The 21,917-nt window shown below is 46.6% G+C and overlaps 1 protein-coding gene and 1 long non-coding RNA gene across 3 annotated transcripts in view; both read left to right on the top strand.

Annotated features, from left to right (window-relative positions):
- PLCL1 (phospholipase C like 1 (inactive)) overlaps positions 1-6,006 on the top strand; it is a 210,062-nt gene extending 204,056 nt beyond the window's left edge. For both annotated transcript variants that reach the window (XM_074829536.1, XM_074829537.1), the window contains exon 6: positions 4,246-6,006. In XM_074829536.1, coding sequence (XP_074685637.1) covers positions 4,246-4,428 — 183 coding nt within the window. In that variant the 3' untranslated portion in view covers positions 4,429-6,006. The remainder of the gene's footprint in view (positions 1-4,245) is intronic.
- Positions 6,007-18,565: 12,559 nt separating this feature from the next.
- Positions 18,566-19,776, top strand: LOC141924983 (uncharacterized). The gene is made up of 3 exons (XR_012623717.1): positions 18,566-18,581; positions 19,026-19,166; positions 19,599-19,776. It is a non-coding gene; the product is annotated as an uncharacterized LOC141924983 (long non-coding RNA).
- Positions 19,777-21,917: the final 2,141 nt, after the last annotated feature.

Here is a 21,917-nt window from a genome sequence, read left to right as displayed (position 1 = left end):
CCAGAACTAGCAGTGCATCGTGACCTACATGTCACAGGGTGTTTCCTAGAAAGCACAAGAATAGAAATATGAATTATTAATGTACATACCCATGCCCATAGATTTATATTTATGTAGCAATATACATGCAACATATTAAAAAATATAATATTGTGGAGTCGAACACAAAATGATGCCATTTACCTAACCCACCTTCTCCTCTCATTTACCCAACCTCAGAGTCTGGGTTGTTGTTAGATATATTGAGCTGTCCTCTTGACTCATAAAAACTTAGGAGTTTGATTTGGCAAAAGAAATAAATAATTAAAAAAAACCATACAGAATTTGTCCCATCTGTGGCCCTTGCCAGTGTCTGTCTAGAACTACTTCTGCTTCTTACAGCCTTTCGTGGGTTGACACTGAAACTGAGCAATATTTAAAGCCATGTCAGATTATCCATATTTTCTAAGTAGCATGAGCCTGTCAAGGTAAAGTCTTATAATCTTACAGTTGCTTGACAAGCTGCATTATTTGTGCTATAATGTTAATTTGTGCTGAGGCTCCGTAGTTAGTTGTAGTTAGGTGTATGAAACCTGACGTTTAATGTTCCCTAACTCTAAAAAGAAATGGGCCCCTTGATCAGTTTTTCAAGTAGAACACTCAATTAATCTATTCTGGCTTAATTTAGCATCCTGCCAAATGCTGAGTTTAACCTTTCTCACAAGTATTTATTTTCAGGAAGGCTGATGATATCAATAGCAGAAGGGAGATAGATAGATAGATAGATAGATAGATAGATAGATAGATAGATAGATGCCAAAGTGGACCATTGTGATCTCTCTTTGTCTGGAAGAGAGATTCTTTGTTTGTAAGGGCAAAGAGGATTGTTCTATGGACAGAGATGATCACAATGACTGATTTATGAAGGTTATTTCAATGCAATTATACTTGTAAAGTTTACTCCAGCTTCTATTCAGTATTTAGTTTGTTAAGGTGTTGACACAATTTTGCTGACATTTTTCTTAAGTGGATTATGCTCACAGCCAGTTTTTCAAAGCAAACAGATGGCTTTTCAAACAGAGCATGCTCACAGATTTTTTTTTTTTTTTTTATGGTGTTTCTAGAATTATGACAGCTCTGTCAGAGGGGGCTGGTTTGTCGTTAATTTTCTTGTGACAGATGATTCAAAATCAGTTTTGCTCCTTTGGCTTGCTCAAATGAACCAGCTGTTTAAAAGATACAAGGAGACTAAGACATAAATCAATTGGTCTATACATGAATGGAATGGCACTATTTTGATAAGTCCATTTCTGTTTTTAGATCACTGTAAAATAAGAATCTCTTCAAAATATTGGAAGTATGCTCAGGAGGAGTGTTTTTCTTCTTGGAACCTGAAGACATGTTGTGCATTGCCTCAGATGAAATCTGCAATCTGAATTGCCTGGTTACTTAAATGTGAAATCAGAATATGCATAAGGGAGAGCGGGTGGCTCCGCGCCCTCACATGGGGTGTGAAGTCCCTTGGCTTCTGGGGACTTCAGATATGAGTCTTGGCAGGGTGGACTCAGGCTGTCATCCTCCAAGCAGGGGTGTATCAAATCCCAAGTAGCCTCCCTTAAACGAGCGTCTCAGAGAGTCCCTAGGGAAAGATATGGTTTGTGGACCACCCTGAGAAAGATTTCCATGCTTTGCCCTCACCCCAAGAAGGAAGAGGAGATATGAAGAAGGTGACATAGATGACATAGACTCTGTTGAAGCTCTTTTTGTGTCAGCTTATGGAGTTGTATCCATGTTCTGCTGCTGCATGACAGAAAATCCTCCTCCATGCATGGTATGGGTGAGTGCTCCCACTGCCCGGGGAAATGCTGGCTATGCTGCATCAGGGGACAGGCTTCTAGAAGTCTTTCCCCAGATACCCCAACTAAGGGGACACTAGGTGCTTCAGGGTAGTAGGCCTTCATTGTCATCATTTTACCTCTCTGTTGCACTGACTCTCCCAGGTTTTGGGCTTAGTTGCTCTTGGTGCTGTAGTGATGCCTACTTTTGAGTTGCTTCTTGTGCTAAGGGGATTTTTCTGTTCTTGTGCATGAATATGTAGCACCAGGTTTTGAATTAGAGAAGTTAAGGCTGCAAAGCATCATCACACCGATTTTGTCTGCTCATTGATGCAGCCTTTGGTGTCTTCAGTCCTGTGTGCATGATAAGGAAAAGCACCAGCCCCACTGCGGCTGGGTCTATTTCATCCTAAAACCAAACTATTTAAAACTGGATTTGTATATTGAAGAATCTACCACCCTTTTTGATAACATTATCATGTCAATAATGATACTGCTGTTGGATCTCTTTGCTTATGCTGCAGTGTGTCATCCCCGTCTCTACAGCACCGTCTTGATTCCTGTGCCATATGCAGACAGGGAGGAAGACTGGGGTCAGGCAGCTACGGGGCTCCTGGAGTCCTGCCTACTGCCTTTAACCATAAGATCAACCTCTGTCCTAAAAGCAGGATCACAGCTATGTGAAATATGTGCCACGTAAATTATTCTTGTTTTGTTTTTTCAAACCATGTCTGCTTGCTGGATCCCAAGCTATTTGTCTGTGTATTCCCATAACTGTCATGCTGCTGAGATACAAATCTCTTCAAAAGAGCTTCATACCAAATAGCACAGAGCCGCTCACACAGTCCCAGTACTTTCTGTAATTCTCACATTGAGTTGGATTCCCAGCATCTGGGTAGTGATTTGCATTGTTCAGCAGGGACAAATTCATGTCACCAGGAGATGAGGCAATCATGTTCTCGGGCGCGGGCTGCCATCCCTGGATGACGTGGGTTCCCACGTGGTGTTTACCAGTGCAGCAGGACTTGCAAGCCACCATTGTTTCTTCGTTGTGAGCATTGTTTACGAAGGCTCAGGCAGTGCAAGTGCGGTGCCAGGCACTGGCGAATAGGCAACTGTGCTCAGTGGTGTGGGATAAATCCTTCCTCTTAGCTCTGGGGAAAAAGAGAGCAGAGAGTTGCTCCCACTACCGGAAGGTGGTGTGCTGTGACTCGTCTAACACATCCGGTTTGTTTCGAAAACTGAAGGAGGGTTGGTGATCCGTTGCCCCTTGAGTGTGCCCCAGGTCCTGCTGTAATATCTGTTGTCTCCCCTGAGACCCCAGAAAGCGTCCGTGGTTTGCAGGAGGTCAGCTTAGGGTGCAGGGATGTGAATGTGACATTTCAGTCAGCGGAGGTCTTCCTTCTGAATATGTGTATAACCAGCTGCAGCGGGTGGTGTACTTTAAGCTGTACTTTGGGTGACATTAGGAGAAGAGCAACTCAAGTTCTTAGTGATACTGAATTTTAATAACCAGATGCATCTCCTGGCTTTTATTTATTTGTATCCTCTAGCACCAGAATATTGTAGCTTCATGGCACTTCACATGTCAATATTGCACAAATACTCATTTTGGCATTTCTGAACCCCAACTCCTTAATACAAATTTCATGTAGCACATTTTTCCTGATAGTTACAAATTGGATTGACATCCTGTTAGTCACCTCACCTCTACACACTCTGAGAAGATCCACAAGCAAGCTTTTGCTCTTGAAGTCTCTCATTCCCATTCACCTGCTCTAAGGTCCCACATAAAATGGTTCCGATGGATTCACTGTAGCACTACAGGATGTTGTGTTTCATACAGGTGCACAGCTTGGCCTGCCTCTGCCAGCGGAGGGCCCGAGGCTGGGCAGCAAATTCAGATGCAAGGAGGGGTGGGTAACCAGGGTCTCGCAGCTCGTAGGGGACCCCTGGCTGGAGACATGCGGCCATTGCCATGTGAGAGCTGATGCCAGGGCACAAGGATGGAGCAGTGGCACGGGAAGGGGGTACCATGTGTCATCGCTGCCCGGTCCCTGGCAGGTCCTCGCTGTTTACTGTGGAAGAGCAAATGCCTTTGCCCAGGGGCTCCTTAAGGCCAGGCCCAAATTACTTCCCAAGGGGTGACCTGGAAGTAGGGGGAGTCTGGTGCCTGTCCCCCTCACCCTGCCCACCGTGCTGGCTGCTGCCTTACTCACTGAGCTGAGTGCCAGGCTTCAGAAGGGCCTTCAGTCCCTTCCTCAGGGGCTGGCATTCACAGGGGGCAGAGGGGATTTGAGACAGGACCTGGGACCTGTTCCACAGCACCAAACAATATGGCCAAGACACAAGAGCGGTATTGCTGCTTTCGGTCCCGAGCAATGTGTGCGATCCCTGACTCTCTCCTGCATGTCTGTCTGTGCATCCTCAGGGCCAAGGAGATCTCCTGAAGAACGCCAAGAACGAAGCCCTGGAGAACATGAAGCAGATCCAGCTGGCGTGCCTGTCGTGCGGACTGAGCAAAACTGGAAGCGGGCACGCAGACGCCAAGTCAAAACGGTGCCTGGAGGCAATACAGGAGAAGGATACCGGAGATGAGAACGGGAGGCTGTGAGGGGAGGCAGAGCTGTCGCATTTGTCACAGATTTCAATAACTCTAAACTATTTTTTTAAAGCATTTAAAAATTCACACAGGAATGCCCTCTACAGGGTGTTGATAGTATTAAAATCCTCACAATGTCAGTATTTTAATGCAGTTAATTTATCTAAGTTAGACTCTGGTAGTGAGATTTCTAATGAAGCCAAGCTGTCTGTATGCAAGTGTGTGTGTGTGTGTGTGTGCGCGCGCGCACATGCAAATCCTGTAGACGCCCTTCCGTGCAGTACATTAGCCATTTGCTAATTTATTCCTTTGTCATCTTTGAATAGGCAGTTCATTCTGAAGATCAAAACAAATAGAGAGTACTTGTATCAGTTTTGTGCTTTATTTTACTCTCCAGCTTTTATCATTTAACTTATAGGTTACATTACTGTTACGTTGTTTAAACAAACAAACAAAATACAACAACGAATGTTACCAACAGCTGTTTTTGTGAGGGCAAAACCAGATCCTGAACGTGATTTTTAGTGAACAATTCAAACCAAGTAAAAGAGATATTAAATGGTCAGAGTTGCTGAATAGATTATGATTAGATTTGAGGTGTATATTTCACTGAATTTTAGCAAACTGTTTTTCAGGATACACCCAGATAGCGCGTACTAGCTTAAGAACTAGCTGATTTATTTCATTCCAGTAAGTCATTGCTACCTTGTAGATCTGCAGGACAGCTACAGTCCTTGCTGATAGGCATTAACTCGTGTAGTAATGAACATAGCTAGTCAGCCCCATAGTTACGAGGAAAGCTGTGAATATCCTTCGGTGATCATGAACTCTGAAGGTGAGCTTCAGGCCATTCTGAAACACCCAGAGGTGCCAGTATTGGAAGGGAGGTTTTACAGATTTCACGAACTGTGAGCTTTACTGCAAGAGGTGCGAGAGGTCAGATCTTGCTTGCCACCTTCTGCTTAGATGTTGAAGTCAGTTGGATGAAGCAAGCAGGATCTGGTCTTACGTTGTTGTGGTTAAGAATTACACTGAGCTAGAAATTTGAAGCAAGGCTGCAGAATGGCTACAGATGTAGTGTAGAGAAATAGCTTGGGGAAAAAACAGGGTACCAGCATTTTTGTGCAGCAGTTACAAATATCTTGACATATGTCATATGTTTAGGGTAGTTCTGAGAATTGGATGCTCTTTGTGTCACTGTAGAAAGGAAACGGAGAACGTCATGAAGCAATGCATCCTCGTCCCTCCCAAGTGTCCAACTCATGTATGCTCACAACATTCATTTCAATTGTTTAAGTACTGTGCTTGAGTGTAGTATTTGTGTTACCTTTAACAGGACTAAGTGTTTTATGGTTATAAAAAAGACTATATTTATTTAAAGCATTGCTTTTATTTTGAAAAGCTACTTTTTAAATTAATTTGATTAACAAATATGCTAATTTTCTGAACTTAACAAAAAGTAATTGCTGAAAGTTTGACCATTGGAGAATCTTATATAGCTATTGTGTTAAGTTATTTTTGACTTCTTAATAACACTATTATGTTCATGTTGCACATTACTGAGAGAGTAAAGCTATGAAACAACTTTGACCCATGTTTTTCAAGTGATTTAACACAGAAGGTAACCAGTGAAACTTGGATGAAGGTGGGTTAGAGCGGGTAAGTTGCTTGAGAGAAGGTCCTGCTTGAAGTGCTCTAATAGGAGCTGTATTATTGCAGAGGCTATAATTCAGATGCCTTCAATACCATTTCAGTAGAGCTTGCCATACTTGTTCAGATCCAGCCCTAAATCCTCTGTTTATCTCTCCATTAGATGAGCCTTCACTGAGGTCTGGAGAGGGGTGTCTTCTGTGTTTCAGGCAAGACATAAAGCCCAGACCAGTGGTGTCAGTGTACATTCATGTTTTGACCTCCTGGATTACCCTCCTGATTTCATCATGGGTTGTGTTTATATGAAAAACAATACTTGGCCTTCAGTATTTACAGTTAGGGAGGATGGAAACTGTTAACCTAGCACCACCAGTTGTGAAGCATCAGCCTTCAGAAAGCACCTTTCCCTCGGAAGGGAGAGGTTGCTTCAAGGAAGGGTGAGTGGCTTGCCTTTTGGTGCTTCATTTAAACGTAGAAATATCTTGATTTTCTCAATTTAAAAGCCTATCCTAATGTCTGTACAGGAACTGCTGGCAAAATACCTTCTAGTCCTCCTTCCTCCTCTGACGTTATAAACAAACAAAATTACATAGAGAAGAGCTTGCTTTCTCTGCTCATGTGGAAAGGGGTACCACATAGCTCTCACTCTATATGTATCTGTAGAACCAGAATATAGTGGCTGGACAGAAATCCCATAGCATGCACACACACAGCTTTCAGGCCGTATTTTGCATTCATGTTGTGTCCTGTGCCAAAGTCACGCTGTGTGGCTTTCTGTGCCAAAATACAGGGAGTAGAAAACCTTGGGCGCTCCTGGCCCTGGTGCCCACAGTCTCACAGCCGGAGCAGCTCCACCCTTCCTCCTGCACGAAGAGAGGGCTGGCAGCAAAAGCTGCCCCCCTTTGAAGTCACTGGAAGTGGAAGTGGGTGGCGAAGTGGCAGTCGGAGTAATAAAAATTCAGCCTTGAAGGAGAACACATGGAAAATTCATATCCAGCATCAACAGCAACAACACACAGGGGACTGACTGCCTGGCCTTTTGAGAAGTGTTTCATGACATGCCTGGCTTCTTGCAGTGGCACAACCACCTTCTCTGGGCCCTGTGCTGGTACAATTTGTCTGATGTCCCACCTGAATGGGTGGATATTATCTATATCACTTCTGGGGAAGTGATGTCAGGAAAGGGTTACAGGTATTTGCAGTTGTTTACAGTGTGTTTTAGCAACTAAAAATCAGAGAAGCTCTCAGGGACTGGTGTGGGGAGGTGTCTGCCAGAGGGAGTACAGAAGCAAATCTACCTGCATTCTCATTTCAGTTCTGCCACCAAATCCTACATCTTTACACTACTTATTTTCCCTGCGTCATTCTCTCATCTTTAAGACAAGACTGGTGATGCTTTCCTTCCCAGGCACAGATTAGGTTACACATTTCCGAACCCCCTTTGAGTGTGCTGGTGCTCTCAGGAGAACATCCAGGCACTGTGTTTGGCCTGTCCCGTAACCCCAGTATCTGCCAAGTCTTCCCACCACTGGTGAGTGCCGGGGAGCCAGCACATGCGAGGAGGTCTGGGCCATGACCTGCTCCCCTCTCCTGAGGACATCGCTTCCTCCAGTGCGCAGGGGCACGTTGCCCACGTGATTGTGTGTCTGGCCCCTACCAACCTGCACCTTCGGTCAAGCATGGCAGAGGGGCAGACACCTGAAAGGTGTTAAGTTTCCACAGATTTCCCAAGCCAAGACGGGGTGGGTGGCTCAGAGGGGCCCCAGCAGCACCTTCCCTGGGGCACAAGGCTGCAGCATGACCTCTATCTGTGTGTTAGGCACTGGGGCCCAAGAGAGAAAGGTGGATGCAGAGGTTTCACTTGGATTTTGCTGCTTATGTGCATGAAGGAATCCAGCCATGAGGCATGGAAAGAGGCTGAATTAGTCCAGCTGTTCACAGGCCTGATTAGTCTTAAATCAGCAGGAATAGTTTTTACCAAATTTCATGTGCTGGCATGACCAGCAGGGCTGATCCCTTCCCCCTCCCTTTCCTGAGCTCAGCATGAGTTAAAGCACCATGCTGTTCTCCTGCTTTCTATATCATTTTTCATGCATTTTATTCCCTATTTTTAAAAGGATAATGCAGCTTGCCAGTGCACACAAGGTGAGAGTTTTGCATGTTCCTCCTTCTGAGATTCATCTCCCAAAATAGATTGTTATCAGATAATTGCATACACAGAGGGAGCTTGCCTGTATAATAATCCATCTCTTCCATCTCTCTGTTCAGACTAAAACATTAGGTTGTAGCCTCCTTGGCCTCCGTCCCACTCCTGTAGTGACAGACAGCAGCCTCACGGAGGGGACTAACTCTGGAAGCTTCAGAAAAGAAAGGTGAGGGGGTCGCAGGAGCAATCTCTTCTTGCCTCCACCATTTGCTGTGGGACTGAGCGTGGTGGCCTCAGCTCATACCACAGCAGCAGTAGATGATGTATGCATTCAATAAGTCTGAGATTTAGTTCTTGTGAAGTGCAGTGCTTAGCAGGGGAAAGGCGATTGTGAAGGATGAAAACATCTGGGCACAGTGAACGTGCACATGGGAACAGAGCAAACACCAGGCACCCAAATTCTCTCCCTTGTCAGCCCCCTCACCTCCCTGGGCAGGCATGAAAATCCAAAAGTTTTCATAATGTTGTACCTCTAAAATTGTCTCCAAATTACCATACAGTGCACAAGGCAGTATGTTTCCCCAGGCAGCTGGTGAGTACTGCTGGGATGCATTTCCTGGATCTGAAGCATGAGTGCTGTTTGAGACTATTCTGCCATGGTCCCTTCTTGCCTTTGCACAGACTCAGGCTGAGCAGTCTTGCATCTGAGTTCCACAGCATGTCCCTGAAAAAATGTTTCCTTTTTAAAATAGTGTTGAGGAATATGTGAGTTCAGTAACTGAGATGTGGGCAACCAGGCCAGAAATGTGATGCAAGTGCTGTCCCACCAGGTGTTCCTCTGCAATAGAGTATTGCGTGAACATGCTCCTGGTCAAACAGGTCATGTTTTAAATGAGGATTTTCTACTCTCTTTGATGATTTGAAACAGTTTGTGAATAAATTGCTTTTGCAGAAAATATTCATGGAGTAATTTCAAGAAAATGTGCAGAAATCAAAATCTCGGCAGACAGCACATGAGCAGGAGGCAGTGTTATGTTTGACAGCAGTTCGCTGTGCACAGTCCACACCACACTACTCTGGAAACTGGAAGAAAAATGAATGCAAAGGCAAGTTTGAGTTATTGGTGGTGTTAGAAGTGTTTTCCCTGTTAAACTGCACAGCAGAGTCTCACTCATTTATTAAGACATGAATATAATAGGGTTGGGAAGCAAATGTGATAGTTGAGGCCAAAAGTAAGTGAGCATGGAGAGGAGGTGGCATGTCAGCAGGTCGCGTGTGGGGAGGGGTGCTGGGTTGTGGGGTCTGTGTGGGTGCGTGCTGGCTGAGAGCCCCCAGGAGGAGCCATCGCCCTCCCTGCGGTGGCGGTTTGTTCAGGGAGCAGGTTGGTAACCGGTGGGTTGTTTTCCATTAGCAGAAGTTTGCACAGATCTCTGCAAGGGCTGGGGGCATGGCAGCCATGGCGATCGGTCCCATCCCTGGCCCGTAGATTAGTGTGGCTGCAGGGTGGCTGTGGGAGAAACCCTCAGGGGACGGGAGAGTCTGCGGCCCTGGGCCCTGGGACCTAGCGGCATTCCCACCACCGGAGCCTTCCCAGAGCTGGGCGTGTTTGCGGCAGGTGGGGCTGCGGCACTGATGACACTGGATGCGAGCAGCTTGTCGTTGTGGCCCAGTGGGTAGGAGTGCTGTTCAACGCAGTTGCGGGTGTCAATCAGTTTTAAGTGACATCTCATTAAATCACCTCATTTGACTCTGGCATGCAAAATCACAAAATTACTGTGCTTCAGTGATATAATGTGCCACCAAGAGCATCACAGCTATTTCTGCTTGCTGTAATGTATCAGGTGTTATTTTTCATAAAACAAAACTGATGATCTCTTTTGACCCAAAAGTATTGGTCCTCAAAGTCAACCTGATTGAATGCCTATAGTTCATCTGCAGTCTCTGAAGTGTATTTAATCAAGAGTTTAGAATACGGGAAGACATTGAATATGCCAGGTGAAGCATTAATTTCAGATGGCAGCTGAAAATTCAGCTAAATAAGATACTAGGTATAGAGGATGGAGATGAGATTAGAAGTAGACAAAGACAGGTATTAATCTGGCTTGTCAGGGAGCACGTATGAGGAGAATGGAGGAATACAGATGAATTATTTGTATGCTTCCTCAGATAGGGCCTGGTGGACCAGCTACACATAATACAATTAGAAACGAGATACAAATTATGATTCAGACCAGACAGCAGGAGCTGCTATGATTATTTATGATGCTGATGGATGGAGAAGGGTACTGGCAGCAAAGCGCAGCAGGAGTTTTGCAGCTTTGCAGTTGCAGCATTAGCGTGCCATGCACAGAGGAGAGGGCAAGTGGTGCTGCTGCTCTCTCCTGCACAAAGCAAATAGGCCAAAGGATCAGTCACCGCTGCGTTTCGTAGCTGTGTTCTCCCAAAGTGAAAAATGAAGAAATTGAGTCTCCTGGAGAGGCAGAAACAAAGTATTGAAGAACGTATTGATATTGGCAAGTCCATTGCTTGCTGGTGTTGATGTACTGTCCTTCCTGCCTTTGCTGTCAGGATTCATGGGCCCTGACTCAGCTGTGCTGTGCTGGTTTGCAGCAGCCTTCCTGCACAAGGTGTTTCCAAAGCCAGGGCAACTAAGCTACAGCTGAGCCGTGCCACCGGCTTCCCCTCAGCATCAGAGGATGTCTGATTTGCTCCTTTCCTTTGTGCTCCTTGGTGGTCTCTAGGTTTTATGGAGTCCAAGCAGTGAGAAGAAAATTATTTCTGCAATGCTTTTGTGCGGGACCAGCAGGCACCCAGCCCAGGGCCTCAGGGAGCCTTCTCTGGGATGTATGGGGCTGCCCTGGGCTGGCGGCAGCTCGCTGTGGGGCTGCTCACTCAAGAGACCACCTGGTGAGGCCGGTTTTAGGAGGCTCAGACCAACCGCAGCGTGAGCAGGCTCAGCTCCCACCAAAGCCAAACTGTAATTTTACCTGCTAATGCTGTGACTACATTTCACCTGTATCTTGTCTGTGAGTAGCTGGGCACCCACACAAACTGGTCCATTGATTCCTGCTGAGGCCCGTCCCAGCCTCCCGGTGCTCGCTGCCTCACCAAGGCAAGTGGTACATTGTCCCAACTCCTGAGCGGGAGGGTGGCAGGCAGAGTTATTCTTAGGTATTTGATGTATTGGCCAAGGAAACAGTCTAGAGGTGTACAGCAAGGGGCAGCTGGTGCCGTGGTAGGGTACCCGCTTGTCAGATCAGCCAAAACATTTTGGAGGTGATTGAGTGCAAAGTTGAAGAATTGTCATCAGAGTAAACCCAAAACACCAGCTCCATGAGATTGGCTCAGGTTCGCAAACTGTGTTTGAGGTTGGTTAGGAGTTGCTGTGAGGCACATATCCCTTACAGCAAGCAGAAGCTGATCCTGTGTTTCTGGAAAGGCTGCTGCAGTATTTAGGGTCTAAGTGGAAGCAGGATGTGTGTGAGTGACCACCTGCAATCCAGCAGGCTGGGTCATCAGCAAGCCCAGGTGTATCTGTGGGTCAGGAGCTGTGAAAACTTCCATCATTGCCATGCTCTGCTCCTCTGTGGTGGTTCAGACCTGTGCCATATTGACCATTTTGCAACAGAAAGCTTTTCCCTGGGCCGAGGCCATCCGCAGAGCTCTGTCCCTGGGGCAGCGCAGCAGGGCTGAGCAGGGAGAGCCCTCCGGGAGCAGGGAGAGCTCTGCTCCATCTGCCAGACAGCGTGCTGGGACGGAGGTGTTACCTTGAGTTACTTATCAGTGAGCTGGGCACCGTCTGTTGGCACAGCTGACCTCTTTGCTGAGATACGGAAAACCACACATCAACTTGCATCTAAATTGTTTGCATTTGATACTTGCGTTTCTCATCGTGGCCTGCTTGGCCCCTGCCACTGGGTGCTTTGAAAACTTTTGCGAACTCTTACTTCAGCAGTGTTCTGCCATCACAGGATGTGTAAGAAGAGCTACAATGCGTGCAGAGAATTAATGCCATTGAATGGCAGTACCAGATACGATGCTTCTGCTTGTGCCAGGGTGTGTCAGTTCCATAGAAGAGGATTACTTTTGTTTTGTTTTGTTATTGATTCTAACTTGTTATTTCCCAGCAAGGTGATTGCAATAAACCTGTAGTTGTGATTCAGTTGGAATTGTCCCTCCCAGGTCTTGAGGAGATGTGTTATGTGAAAACTGACACCGTGGTCTGTCACACTCTCTTTGTGCAGAGGCTGTTGCCAGGGGATTTTTTTTTGTTAATGCTTAAAGGTCATAATTAACATCAAATGAACACAAATGTCCACAGGAAAAATGTTTCTACCAGGCATCAAATTAAGGACAGATGAAAGTCTCCGATGTGGAGTCAGACGACAGCATTAATGAAGACAGAATGGCACCAGTTTTGATTTCTCCCATTATTTATGTGAATTGGATGTGAAAATTGACTAAATAGTATTTAGTAATGATGCGCATGGGAAAGAGCCTTAGGCCTGGTGAGGAATTTTTATTGGGCAGCCTTACATGCTGGGGCCTCTGGATCCCAGCTATCCAGTGAGAAAAAACAGCTCATGTGTCCCTAGTACCCAAGGGAGCAGGTAGTGGTAAGACCTGCCTTTTGCTAGAAGGCAAGTGGGACACAGATGGTGCTCTGAGCTGTACCCTGGAGAAGCTCCATGCTGGAAGAGGCTCAGTGCATCCCTGTGTGGTACCCTCCAACCACTGGGAGCTCCCCGAGGGTGGTTCCCACTTGGAGAAGCTACACAATTAGCAGCATCTCAGCCTAACGGGGAGACCAGGGTGGGCTCCTGGGGACAGCGGTGCTGGCCACTGCCTGTAGCAGCAACTCTGTGCATGGGGCTGCCAGCTATCTTACGCAAGTCAGGTCTTCCTGGGCAGCTAAACCCTCTCTGTTGTCAGTGCTGAAACAGGTATTTTTAGGCAGCAGTTTGTCCCACCTGTTTTAGCTGCCCACTTTAGGAGAGGAGTAGTTTTATCCTAACAGTGCCTGCTTCATGCCATATCTTACAAGTACTGGTAGTAGAAATCCTTGAAGAGAAACCAAGCCTTTATCTGCATAAAAGACAGCTACCTGTGACAGCTTGTCACAAGGTGTACCCTTGTACAAGGCCAAGTGATGTATCTCTTTGCTCATCTTTTGCGTTCTTTGACCAAGAAAATCCAAGAAAGATGATGGCAGAGTTGTGGGGATTCAGGTTAAAGACATAGGGGCAGAGACTGCCTTTGTTTGTGAAGAACAGTTTTGTGATGTTAAATGGTTTGAACCCTCACATCTGCAAAATTCAAAGGATGCGGAGAAGGGGTGGCTTTCAGCTCCACAGGCCTTGTGCTCGCTGCCTTGGGCATTGGGGCCTGAGGTGGACCGTTGCCTTGCCATGGGGTGATGAGCCAAGAGAATCCCCTGTAGGAAATGCCAGACACCCCGTCCCAAGCAGAGCGGCATTTCTGGCAGGAACAAAGCCACAGGGAGGAAATGGAGACCTGTCAGGAAGGGGTTTTTTGTATGGTACTGACATTGCAACCTGGCCTGATGGGAGCATGAAGATAATCTTTAAGAGACTGAAGCAGGCACAAGGACAGCAACATGAAATTTGGAAGGTCAGCATCGGGGATCCTAGGGTGTCTCTGCTGCTCCTGCATAACAGGTATCAGTCCCCTCGGTGAGGCAAATTAACCATTTCCCTGGAACTGGCTGTGCTCTTACAGCACATCATGAATTCTCTGTTTCCTCCTGCACTGAAAACAGTTGCACTTTCTCCTGGGAAAGGCAAACTGATTGTAGGGAGTTCAAAGAATGAAAGCTGAGCAGGTGGCTTTCGAGATTATACACTTTTCTTGGCAAGAGCTACTTCTCTGGGCAACGTGTCTGCCTGCAAGAGAGAAACACAGAGTGCACTGTAATTCCCTGGGATGGGAGTGGTGGCGACTGGAGAGTGAAGGCTCTGTAGAGTGAAGCTGAAAGGGTGAATCTGTTTAAGTGCACATCCCATTAAAATAGGCAGCTGGACAGAAAATTGCCTCTAATGGCATCCAGAATGGCTGAGATGTCAGACGGGGATTTAGTGCCATTGCCTGTGTGGTCACGTCTGCCAGAGAGATGCGGTGTGAAGCACAACCGTGCCTCTGCCTCCTGCCATGGCAGAGGGTCAGCCCTCATGCGTGGGTAGAGCGGGGCCCTGGGACCTGGCACGCACCCTGTGCAGCACTGCAGGATGACTGCAAGGGTGCAGGGTGGCAGAGAGGAAGGTGCGCAGCCCCTGGTCTCATGCTATATGTATTTTAGCAAGTGAATGTCTTCCTCTTGGAGGAGGCACCTCAGTCCTGCGAGGTCCCTGCTGAGTGGTTGGTTTGTGCCAGATGGCAGAGAAATAGGCCATGAAATAATTTTTTGTAATGCCCATACAAGGAGTGGAGAGCTTTGTCCTCTTCTCCTGGAAGGGGTCCCATGGGACTTCTGGACTCCTGGGTCTGAGACTGTTATTATTTTAACGCTAGTGCACCCTGCAGTATTTCTGCTTCCTGCGTCCATCTGGTGAGGCGCCGTGCCCTCACTGGACACATGAGGGACATGGAGACAGAAAGCGCAGGGGATCAGCTAATGGGGGACCCGAGGTCTGTGGCAGAGCAGGGAACCAAACTTCTCCCTGGGAATGCAATGCAGCCCTCACCATCCCCATGCAGGCCACAACTCCCCGTTCTCCGTGAACCATTAAGTCCAAGGAAAACTTTTAACTGGGGAGTTAAGCTTTTCTTTAAGACAGATGAGAGAGATATGATGAGGGATAAAGGCAATTAATGACAACAGTCTGTCTTTTGAATATAGATTGTTTTGTAAGTGATTGAACAGGAATTTTTGAAAGCAGAGTTTAAGCAGGCATAAGATTAGCCAAGATTAGTAAGGATTTCTGCCTGGTAGCCTAAATCTGATGTCTTTCAGTTAGTAATCCTTCTTTCAGGTCAATGAATCTTCTTGTAAGAAGGAAAAAAAATATAGGTTATACAAGGTAGTTCAAGGGTTTCACTTGTCATGTGAAAGACATTTAGAGCTGTTTCCAGCACCTGAACTGCTTCCAACATTTAGGGGAGCCAATACAGTCCTCTCAGAGGAAGCCCCAAAGACATCTTCTCTTGTGCTATGCTGATGCTCATATAGAGAGTTGCCCAAAATGCTTCAGTTACAGAATTTTACTGGTCACTTCCTATAATGGTATCTGAGCCCATTATTTAGGACAAGAGATCATGGGTATGTTTTTCCCCAGAGATTGTTCTACCTGGAAACACTGGTCTGCATAGCATGAACACAGGCTGCAATTCAGCAAAATCTATGGGGGCTGAGCAACCCCCTTTGCTTCAGTGAAACTACCCGTGTATCACACTGATGGTGAGCGTTTTGTGCTGAAGGGGAGCACAGAAAACCCAAGGTTTCCTACAGCCAAAGCACTTTGCCTCTCCCACCACGGGTAGGACACCCTTACGAAGGGCTCTGCACTGGCAGTGGTGTGCTGCGAGCTGGGCTACACCAGCTGTGTTTGCGCCTTGGTGCAGGCTGAGAGGTCTCCATGCTGTGCCCGGCTGCAAGATGTACAGCACAGTCCTTTCTATGAGGCTGCACCTCACCATCCCTGATGATTTTGTTTATCCACCTTCTTCCAGCTCATGGCTTGCAATGGTTTTTGAGCAAACAAACCGTTTTTGGCCATGTTGGTGCAGGCTCATCCTCAGCTGTTTCTTTTGGCGAGGATGAGCACAGGCCTTCCCAAGGAGCCTCACACTTGTTATTGCTGTGCCACAGTCATCCACCTTGTCTCTGGCTCTGCTGGTGAACGGCTCCCACTAAGCTGCGTGCTTCTGGCAGTGCCCAGGACACCAGCAAATGTCGAGAAAAGTGATCATGGGAGGGTTTCCAATGGGCATGTCAGGTCTCTTCAGAGGGCTTCTCCATCCCTGCTTGCACTTGAAGAGCCAAAGGCACTTGAAGTCTCTCCTGTGTTATCATTAACTTCAGACACTGCAGTGCACCAGGTCACTGGGTTAAAAATCCTTTAAAATGCTGTATGAAGGGGAAAACAAAACTTTTTCTGTAGCAATTTCAGGTGCTGCAGCAGAAGGACAGCTGAATTGTTTAGAAAATAATTGCCTCAAAACCCCTGCTTTGCAGGTCTGCCCTTTTCGTGCAAGTTTGTGCTAAAACTGCTCCCTTAGGCTGCACAGTGTGAGCAGAGGATGGGGAGGCTATGCCCATCCTTGCAGGCAGGGCCAGTGTGCCTGAGAAAATGATGAAGGCTTTTCCCCTAATGCTTGGGGCACCCCTGAGTGTGTATGTGCGAGACCAATTACAAGCTGCCACAGCTGCACTTAACCATTGTCACGCTGAGGCTGAGGATGTCTCTATGTGATAAATGTGTGAGGTCCCACGAGTGAGTCTGTGGGTGTACTGCAAAGCAGCCTTCATGATCATGTCCCCCTTCCCAGGGGGAGGAGGTGAGCCAAAGCCAGATGCCATGTGGACACTCGCTTCATGGAAAAGAGTCTTGTTTCAGTGTAGATAAAATGATCCCCAGCTGACTTTGCTTGACTGAGTAAGTATGTCCTTTCCACAGAGCGTACACGTCATTTCATCATGTATGCATTTACTGGGGCCATTTCTCTATTCATCCTACAGGCTTGATCAAATTCTCCTATTTCCAAGAGCTGAGCTAATGCTGCAGGTGCTCCTGCTCACTGCAGCTGTGAGGCAAAACCTTCATTTAAACCTCAAGGAGAGATATTTGTGTTAATGTGTCAGATGTCACATTTGTGAAGGGCTACAGTGTGAGCATGAGCATCTACTATGACTTAGGTGGTATGCTGTAACTTGGTTGTCGTTTGTACCCAAAGAAAAAAACTGAATTCAGTTTCCCAGTGGTTGAATGGTGTTAAACATACGTGGACAGCTAAAATGGCCTAGATTTGAAAGTTGATTAAGATGAACCTAATTAAGACTAAAGTAGCTGTGAATGTGAGTATCCCCAGCAGCATTTGATGCAGTTTAACACATTCGCCTTAAAATCAGACCTTTAGTTAATGGAGACTAAATTTCTTGTTTGACAAGTGCTGAGCTGGAGAACTACCCATGGATACAGGGCAGCTCCCAGCAGGTTAATGCATGGCTGCTGCCCAGTGATTCAAAACTGGCAGCAAGGTGAGAGAACAGGGCAGTTAACCAAAAAGCTCTGTGGTAAAGAAACCCCAGTGTGTGAGGCCATGTTTTGTCATTATAATCCCTTGTGCTTTGCCTGAGCCATGTGGCAGTAGTTCCTTTCATAGCTCATCCCTGGGGCACAGGGAATGCCAATCTCCCATTTGTAAATTAGCTGGTGCATTGATAAATTAGACAGCAATGTGAGCTGCAGCAGATTATTGCACAGTTACTCCCCAACAGTCAATGTGGTACTGTGTTTTCATCGCTCTTGTCTTGCCAAAAGGAAGAGAGGAGTGCAGAGGTGCTAGCTGGTGGTCAGGGTGCTCTCAGCATTTGCCACCCACCATCCTCCCTGTGCCTGTCCTCTGGAGGAGCTGAGGAGACCCTGCCCAAGCCTGGCCCTCATTGAAGGGCAGCATCTCTCCCTTGCAAAAAGACAGCCACTGAGGAGGTTGCAGCAGCAAGGACACAGCCTGGGGAAGTGAGCCAGCCCATGGTCGTGTTGAGGGATATGACTACCTCGGCCCCTCCATCTCCTCTGGCAACAAGGTGAGGCCAGTATCTCCCATGACTGTGTCAGGTGAACCTGGCTGCTTCCCATCATCTCTGGGGAAAAGCTTTTCTTGCCTTTGTCTTGGAGCGAGGTTGGGGTTAGCATAGATGCACCTCAGCCTGGGAAGCCTCACTCTAGGTTTCATGGGGAAACACATTGTTCAGCCTAGAGTTTCTAGGTTTCATGCATTGTTCAGCCTGGAGTAAGTCTCTGACCCACTGCTGAGCTGGCAGCTTTGTCCTCTGTTTGCACGAGCAGCTGAGAGATTTTCTGTACTAAGTGAATGTCCTCCCAGCTTGGAAGGGGCTGTGCTGTTAATTCCTCTGCTTGGCAAGGCTTCTGCACTTGTGTTTTCCTCTGAATCACAGAGTTCAGTGGTGCAAACCACTCTGTCACTGTAACTGAAACTCAGGCAAGCTAGACAGCCCATACCACAGACACAGCTTTTAAAATGAGCTCTTTCTATTACCTATGTAGAGAGAAGTCCCTAGGAATCATCCTCCACTCTTTCTCTCAGCTCATTAGGGCATATGAATGACTGCTGACTAACAGAGGGGAGATGAGCAGGGACAGGAGTCTCCTGGAGGCCTGGAGCAAGCACAGTATGTTTCCATTTGGGGCAAGTAACTTCTTGTGCTGTGACTGTGTGGGAAGCAAGGAGTGAATTTTTCACCTTGACTTCCAGACTGTACAGAATGAAGCCTTCCTGGATGAGGGAAAGCTGAACAAATGTGGCTACTTTGAATCAAAACCGCCTTTTTGTTGTACTCTGATGCAAACATGAAACAAGTTGTACAGCTTTGGCATGATCCTCAGCCTGATGTTTTTCAGTATTTATTTTACATTGTTTCAGATGGATTTCAATGAATATAATTTATTCACTATCCATTTGGCATCTTCATCTGAGCTTAATCTTCATCTGTGGCTTGAGTAAAATGAATATTTCAGACCTTAAATTATGTATGCACTGCAGCACTGCTGACATCTCAGGCTTAAAGACCTTTGTGCCATTATTTAAGTCTCACAAATCTTTTGTTGTTTCCTAGAAAATGATGGGGAACTTTCGCTGGCCTGCTGGAGAGCAGTGCCTGGCTGCAGCAGATCGTGTGCCTCAGGATGTGGATGGGGAGGCTGGCGGAGCTGCTCCCATGCTGCGAGCTCAAGAGTCTCCTTCTTGGACACCAACCGTGAGCCCTTTGCTTTCCCCCTTCAGTGGCAGTGGGCCACGCTTCTCCTCTCCCACCTCTGTTTTTCCCTTTGTTGTGGATTTCTCCCTGCTAGGCATTTTCTTGGCCAGGCTTTCTGGATTTATTCCCCCCTCTCCCTTTATTCCCTTCTCCAGTGAGCATAGTGCAGCTCCCTGGCAGTTGCCATAGAGATAACAGAGCCTTATCTCTACCTCTGCTTTTCTCTCCCTTTGTGAAAGGTGCTCCTGCCCCTCTATAGCTTGGCTGGCTGAGCCAGCTGCATCATCCCAAATGTGCCAGCCTGCCCTGCTCCCCGCCACATAAGCAGGCTGTCCTCTAGACTGACCAGTTGGGTACCCTGTCCTGGGATGGGCAGCTTAGCCATTATATTGTACTTGAGGCTCTCAGTAAGTCACACTGATCTGTGCACAGGAATGGAGGACACTGAATCTCCAAGTAGCCCCATGGTGCAACTGGACTGGATGATCCTGCCTGCCCTTCCCAGCTCTGTGCCCCTAAATCTCAATCCACCTTCTACCTTCAAGCTGCCAGGGACTCTGGTCTTCCTTGGGTACAATGGCCAGAGTGTGAGAGTGCCAGTGCCTGTGAACACCGGGGTGCCATGAACCCTTGCTCGCCTGGGTGGGATGTGCAGGAGAGAGGCAGATGGACAAAGAAGGGGTAAGAGACCTCACCATGGTTGGTCCTTTCATTTCCCTCCCTCTGGGCCCTGGCCATGACTACAGGTTGCTGCAATCTGTAGTTGACTCAGTAGCAGTACTGTGAGATTCGGTGCTGATGACTGGTTGGGAGATGAGAGGTAACTGTTTTTCCTCCAGATCTAATCTCACACCCCAGGGGGAAGAGATCATGTGGAAACTAAGTGCTGAGAGTTAGTGTCCTCTGCTGACCTCATGAATACAATTATCTGAAAAGATGACTTTTACTTGGCTGCTTTGTGCATGCTGTTCTAGAGCTATTATCTTGGATGTTGACTCAAAATGATCAATATGCCTTCAAGAAGTTTGTCCTAAATCCTTCTGACAAATTATTAATAGAAGTCATTTGAGCAGTCGGACTACTCAGAAAACTTAGACTTTTTACTGTTCAAAAGCTTGGCTGCTGAGAATGCAGTATGCAAAATATTAATTTTACTTTACACTTTTCTAAGAAGAATTTCTGACAGAAGAGAAGCTTCATTCTTTTGAAGTGCAGTAGAAATAGCAACACAACCACTCTGAACTCCGAGGCCACATTTGATCAGATGCAGACAGAGGTGCTTGAAGAGCCTGTATTTTCCTCCCACGTTTGCAGACATTTAGAGGAAATATTGTGTCTTTTTATGGCAAAAATGAACAGAACAGCAGAGAACTCTGAAAAGTTCAGAAAAGGGAGTGTATTTGAACAGAGTTTCTCAAGCACTGCAGGACAAAACCTGTCCTGTTCACACCTAAACTGGAATAAAGGAGGGAGATTATGAACTAAGTGATACTTCTAATGTACAGTACCAGTTATTTGTTGGACGTTACAGAAAATATTGTCTTTGTCACCTTCAGTAGGGCACAGGGGATTTGACTAGAGGTAGAATCACAGAGAGATGACTGTCCTCCCTGCAGAGACTCAGATGGAAGAGATGCTTTGACGGGGAAATTAGATGCAGGACAAAGACCTTCTGATCACAGCTGGTTTCAGTGAACTTATTTTAATGGGAAAACTCTGAGCTGAGGACAAACTCTGCTGATGTCTCAGAGTTGTGCATTGCAATAAAGGAGTTGTGGGAGTTTTATTTTCAATACTTCTAAGATTTTTTTGCTCCCTACTGACACCACTACTAAAATGTTAAACGATCTGAAGGGATGGAGAACAGCCCACTCACAGTGTTTTCTTTCCTGCCAAGCAGCCACTAACAGGGCAATTTTACCAATCAGGCAGAATCCAAAGAAAATTTCACTGCAACTTTGTAAAATCTGCCTCTGTCATTCAAGAGAGGAAGAATTGCCTGCAGAGAAAGTGCTGACTTGGCCCTCTGATGCCTAAAGCTGAGTTTGAGACATCCCAAGTTGTTTTGGGCAAGTGCCTGCTCCTTGTACACCTCCTTAAAGTATGACTGATAGTTTCTTAGTGAGGCTGGGCTGTTCTTGAGACAAGCTGTTCCTGGCAGTGACAATATTGTATGTTTGAGGTCCTGCCACCACAGGATACTGATCTTGTCTGGAGACTTTTTGCTCCAACTGAAGGATAGCTATAAAACTCAAAATGCAGGATGTGGAAAGTATAAAACTAGTTCATATAAAAACAGCTTCTGTCATCAGATTACTCTCCAGTACATTGGATTGTGAGCCAAGGTTATTCAGCCATGTGCCCACTGTCACTACCTCTGGATTTCAGGTTTTTACTGCTTTTGAAGATTGCTGCTTGTCCCGTGGCTGATTGAGTGTTTTAGGCCTTAAAACGGTCCCAGCAGCACTTCTGAGCTGCTGGGATTATAACTATGAAATAGTTAAAAAAAAAAGGGACTACTTTCGCCCCATGCTGACTTGAGAAAGTAGATCAAACAGATAACAGCTTTGAGATAACACAGATGTGGATATGTTTCCCCCAGAACTGTAGCCTTGCATCTGTTTAGGATTGCAACAGCTGTACGTGTGCATGTCCTGTCCAGCACAGCCAACCTGTTATCCAGCGGGAGCAGCCATTGACTCGAGCAGCCTGTCTGGCACCCGATGTGCTGGCTGCTACCAGGGTAGGGAG

Source organism: Strix aluco, chromosome 6 (assembly GCF_031877795.1).
Source record: "Strix aluco isolate bStrAlu1 chromosome 6, bStrAlu1.hap1, whole genome shotgun sequence".
Taxonomy (NCBI): Eukaryota; Metazoa; Chordata; class Aves; order Strigiformes; family Strigidae; genus Strix; species Strix aluco.
The sequence above is the reverse complement of the archived record's forward strand: the minus strand, read 5'-3'. Positions and strand labels throughout refer to the sequence as shown.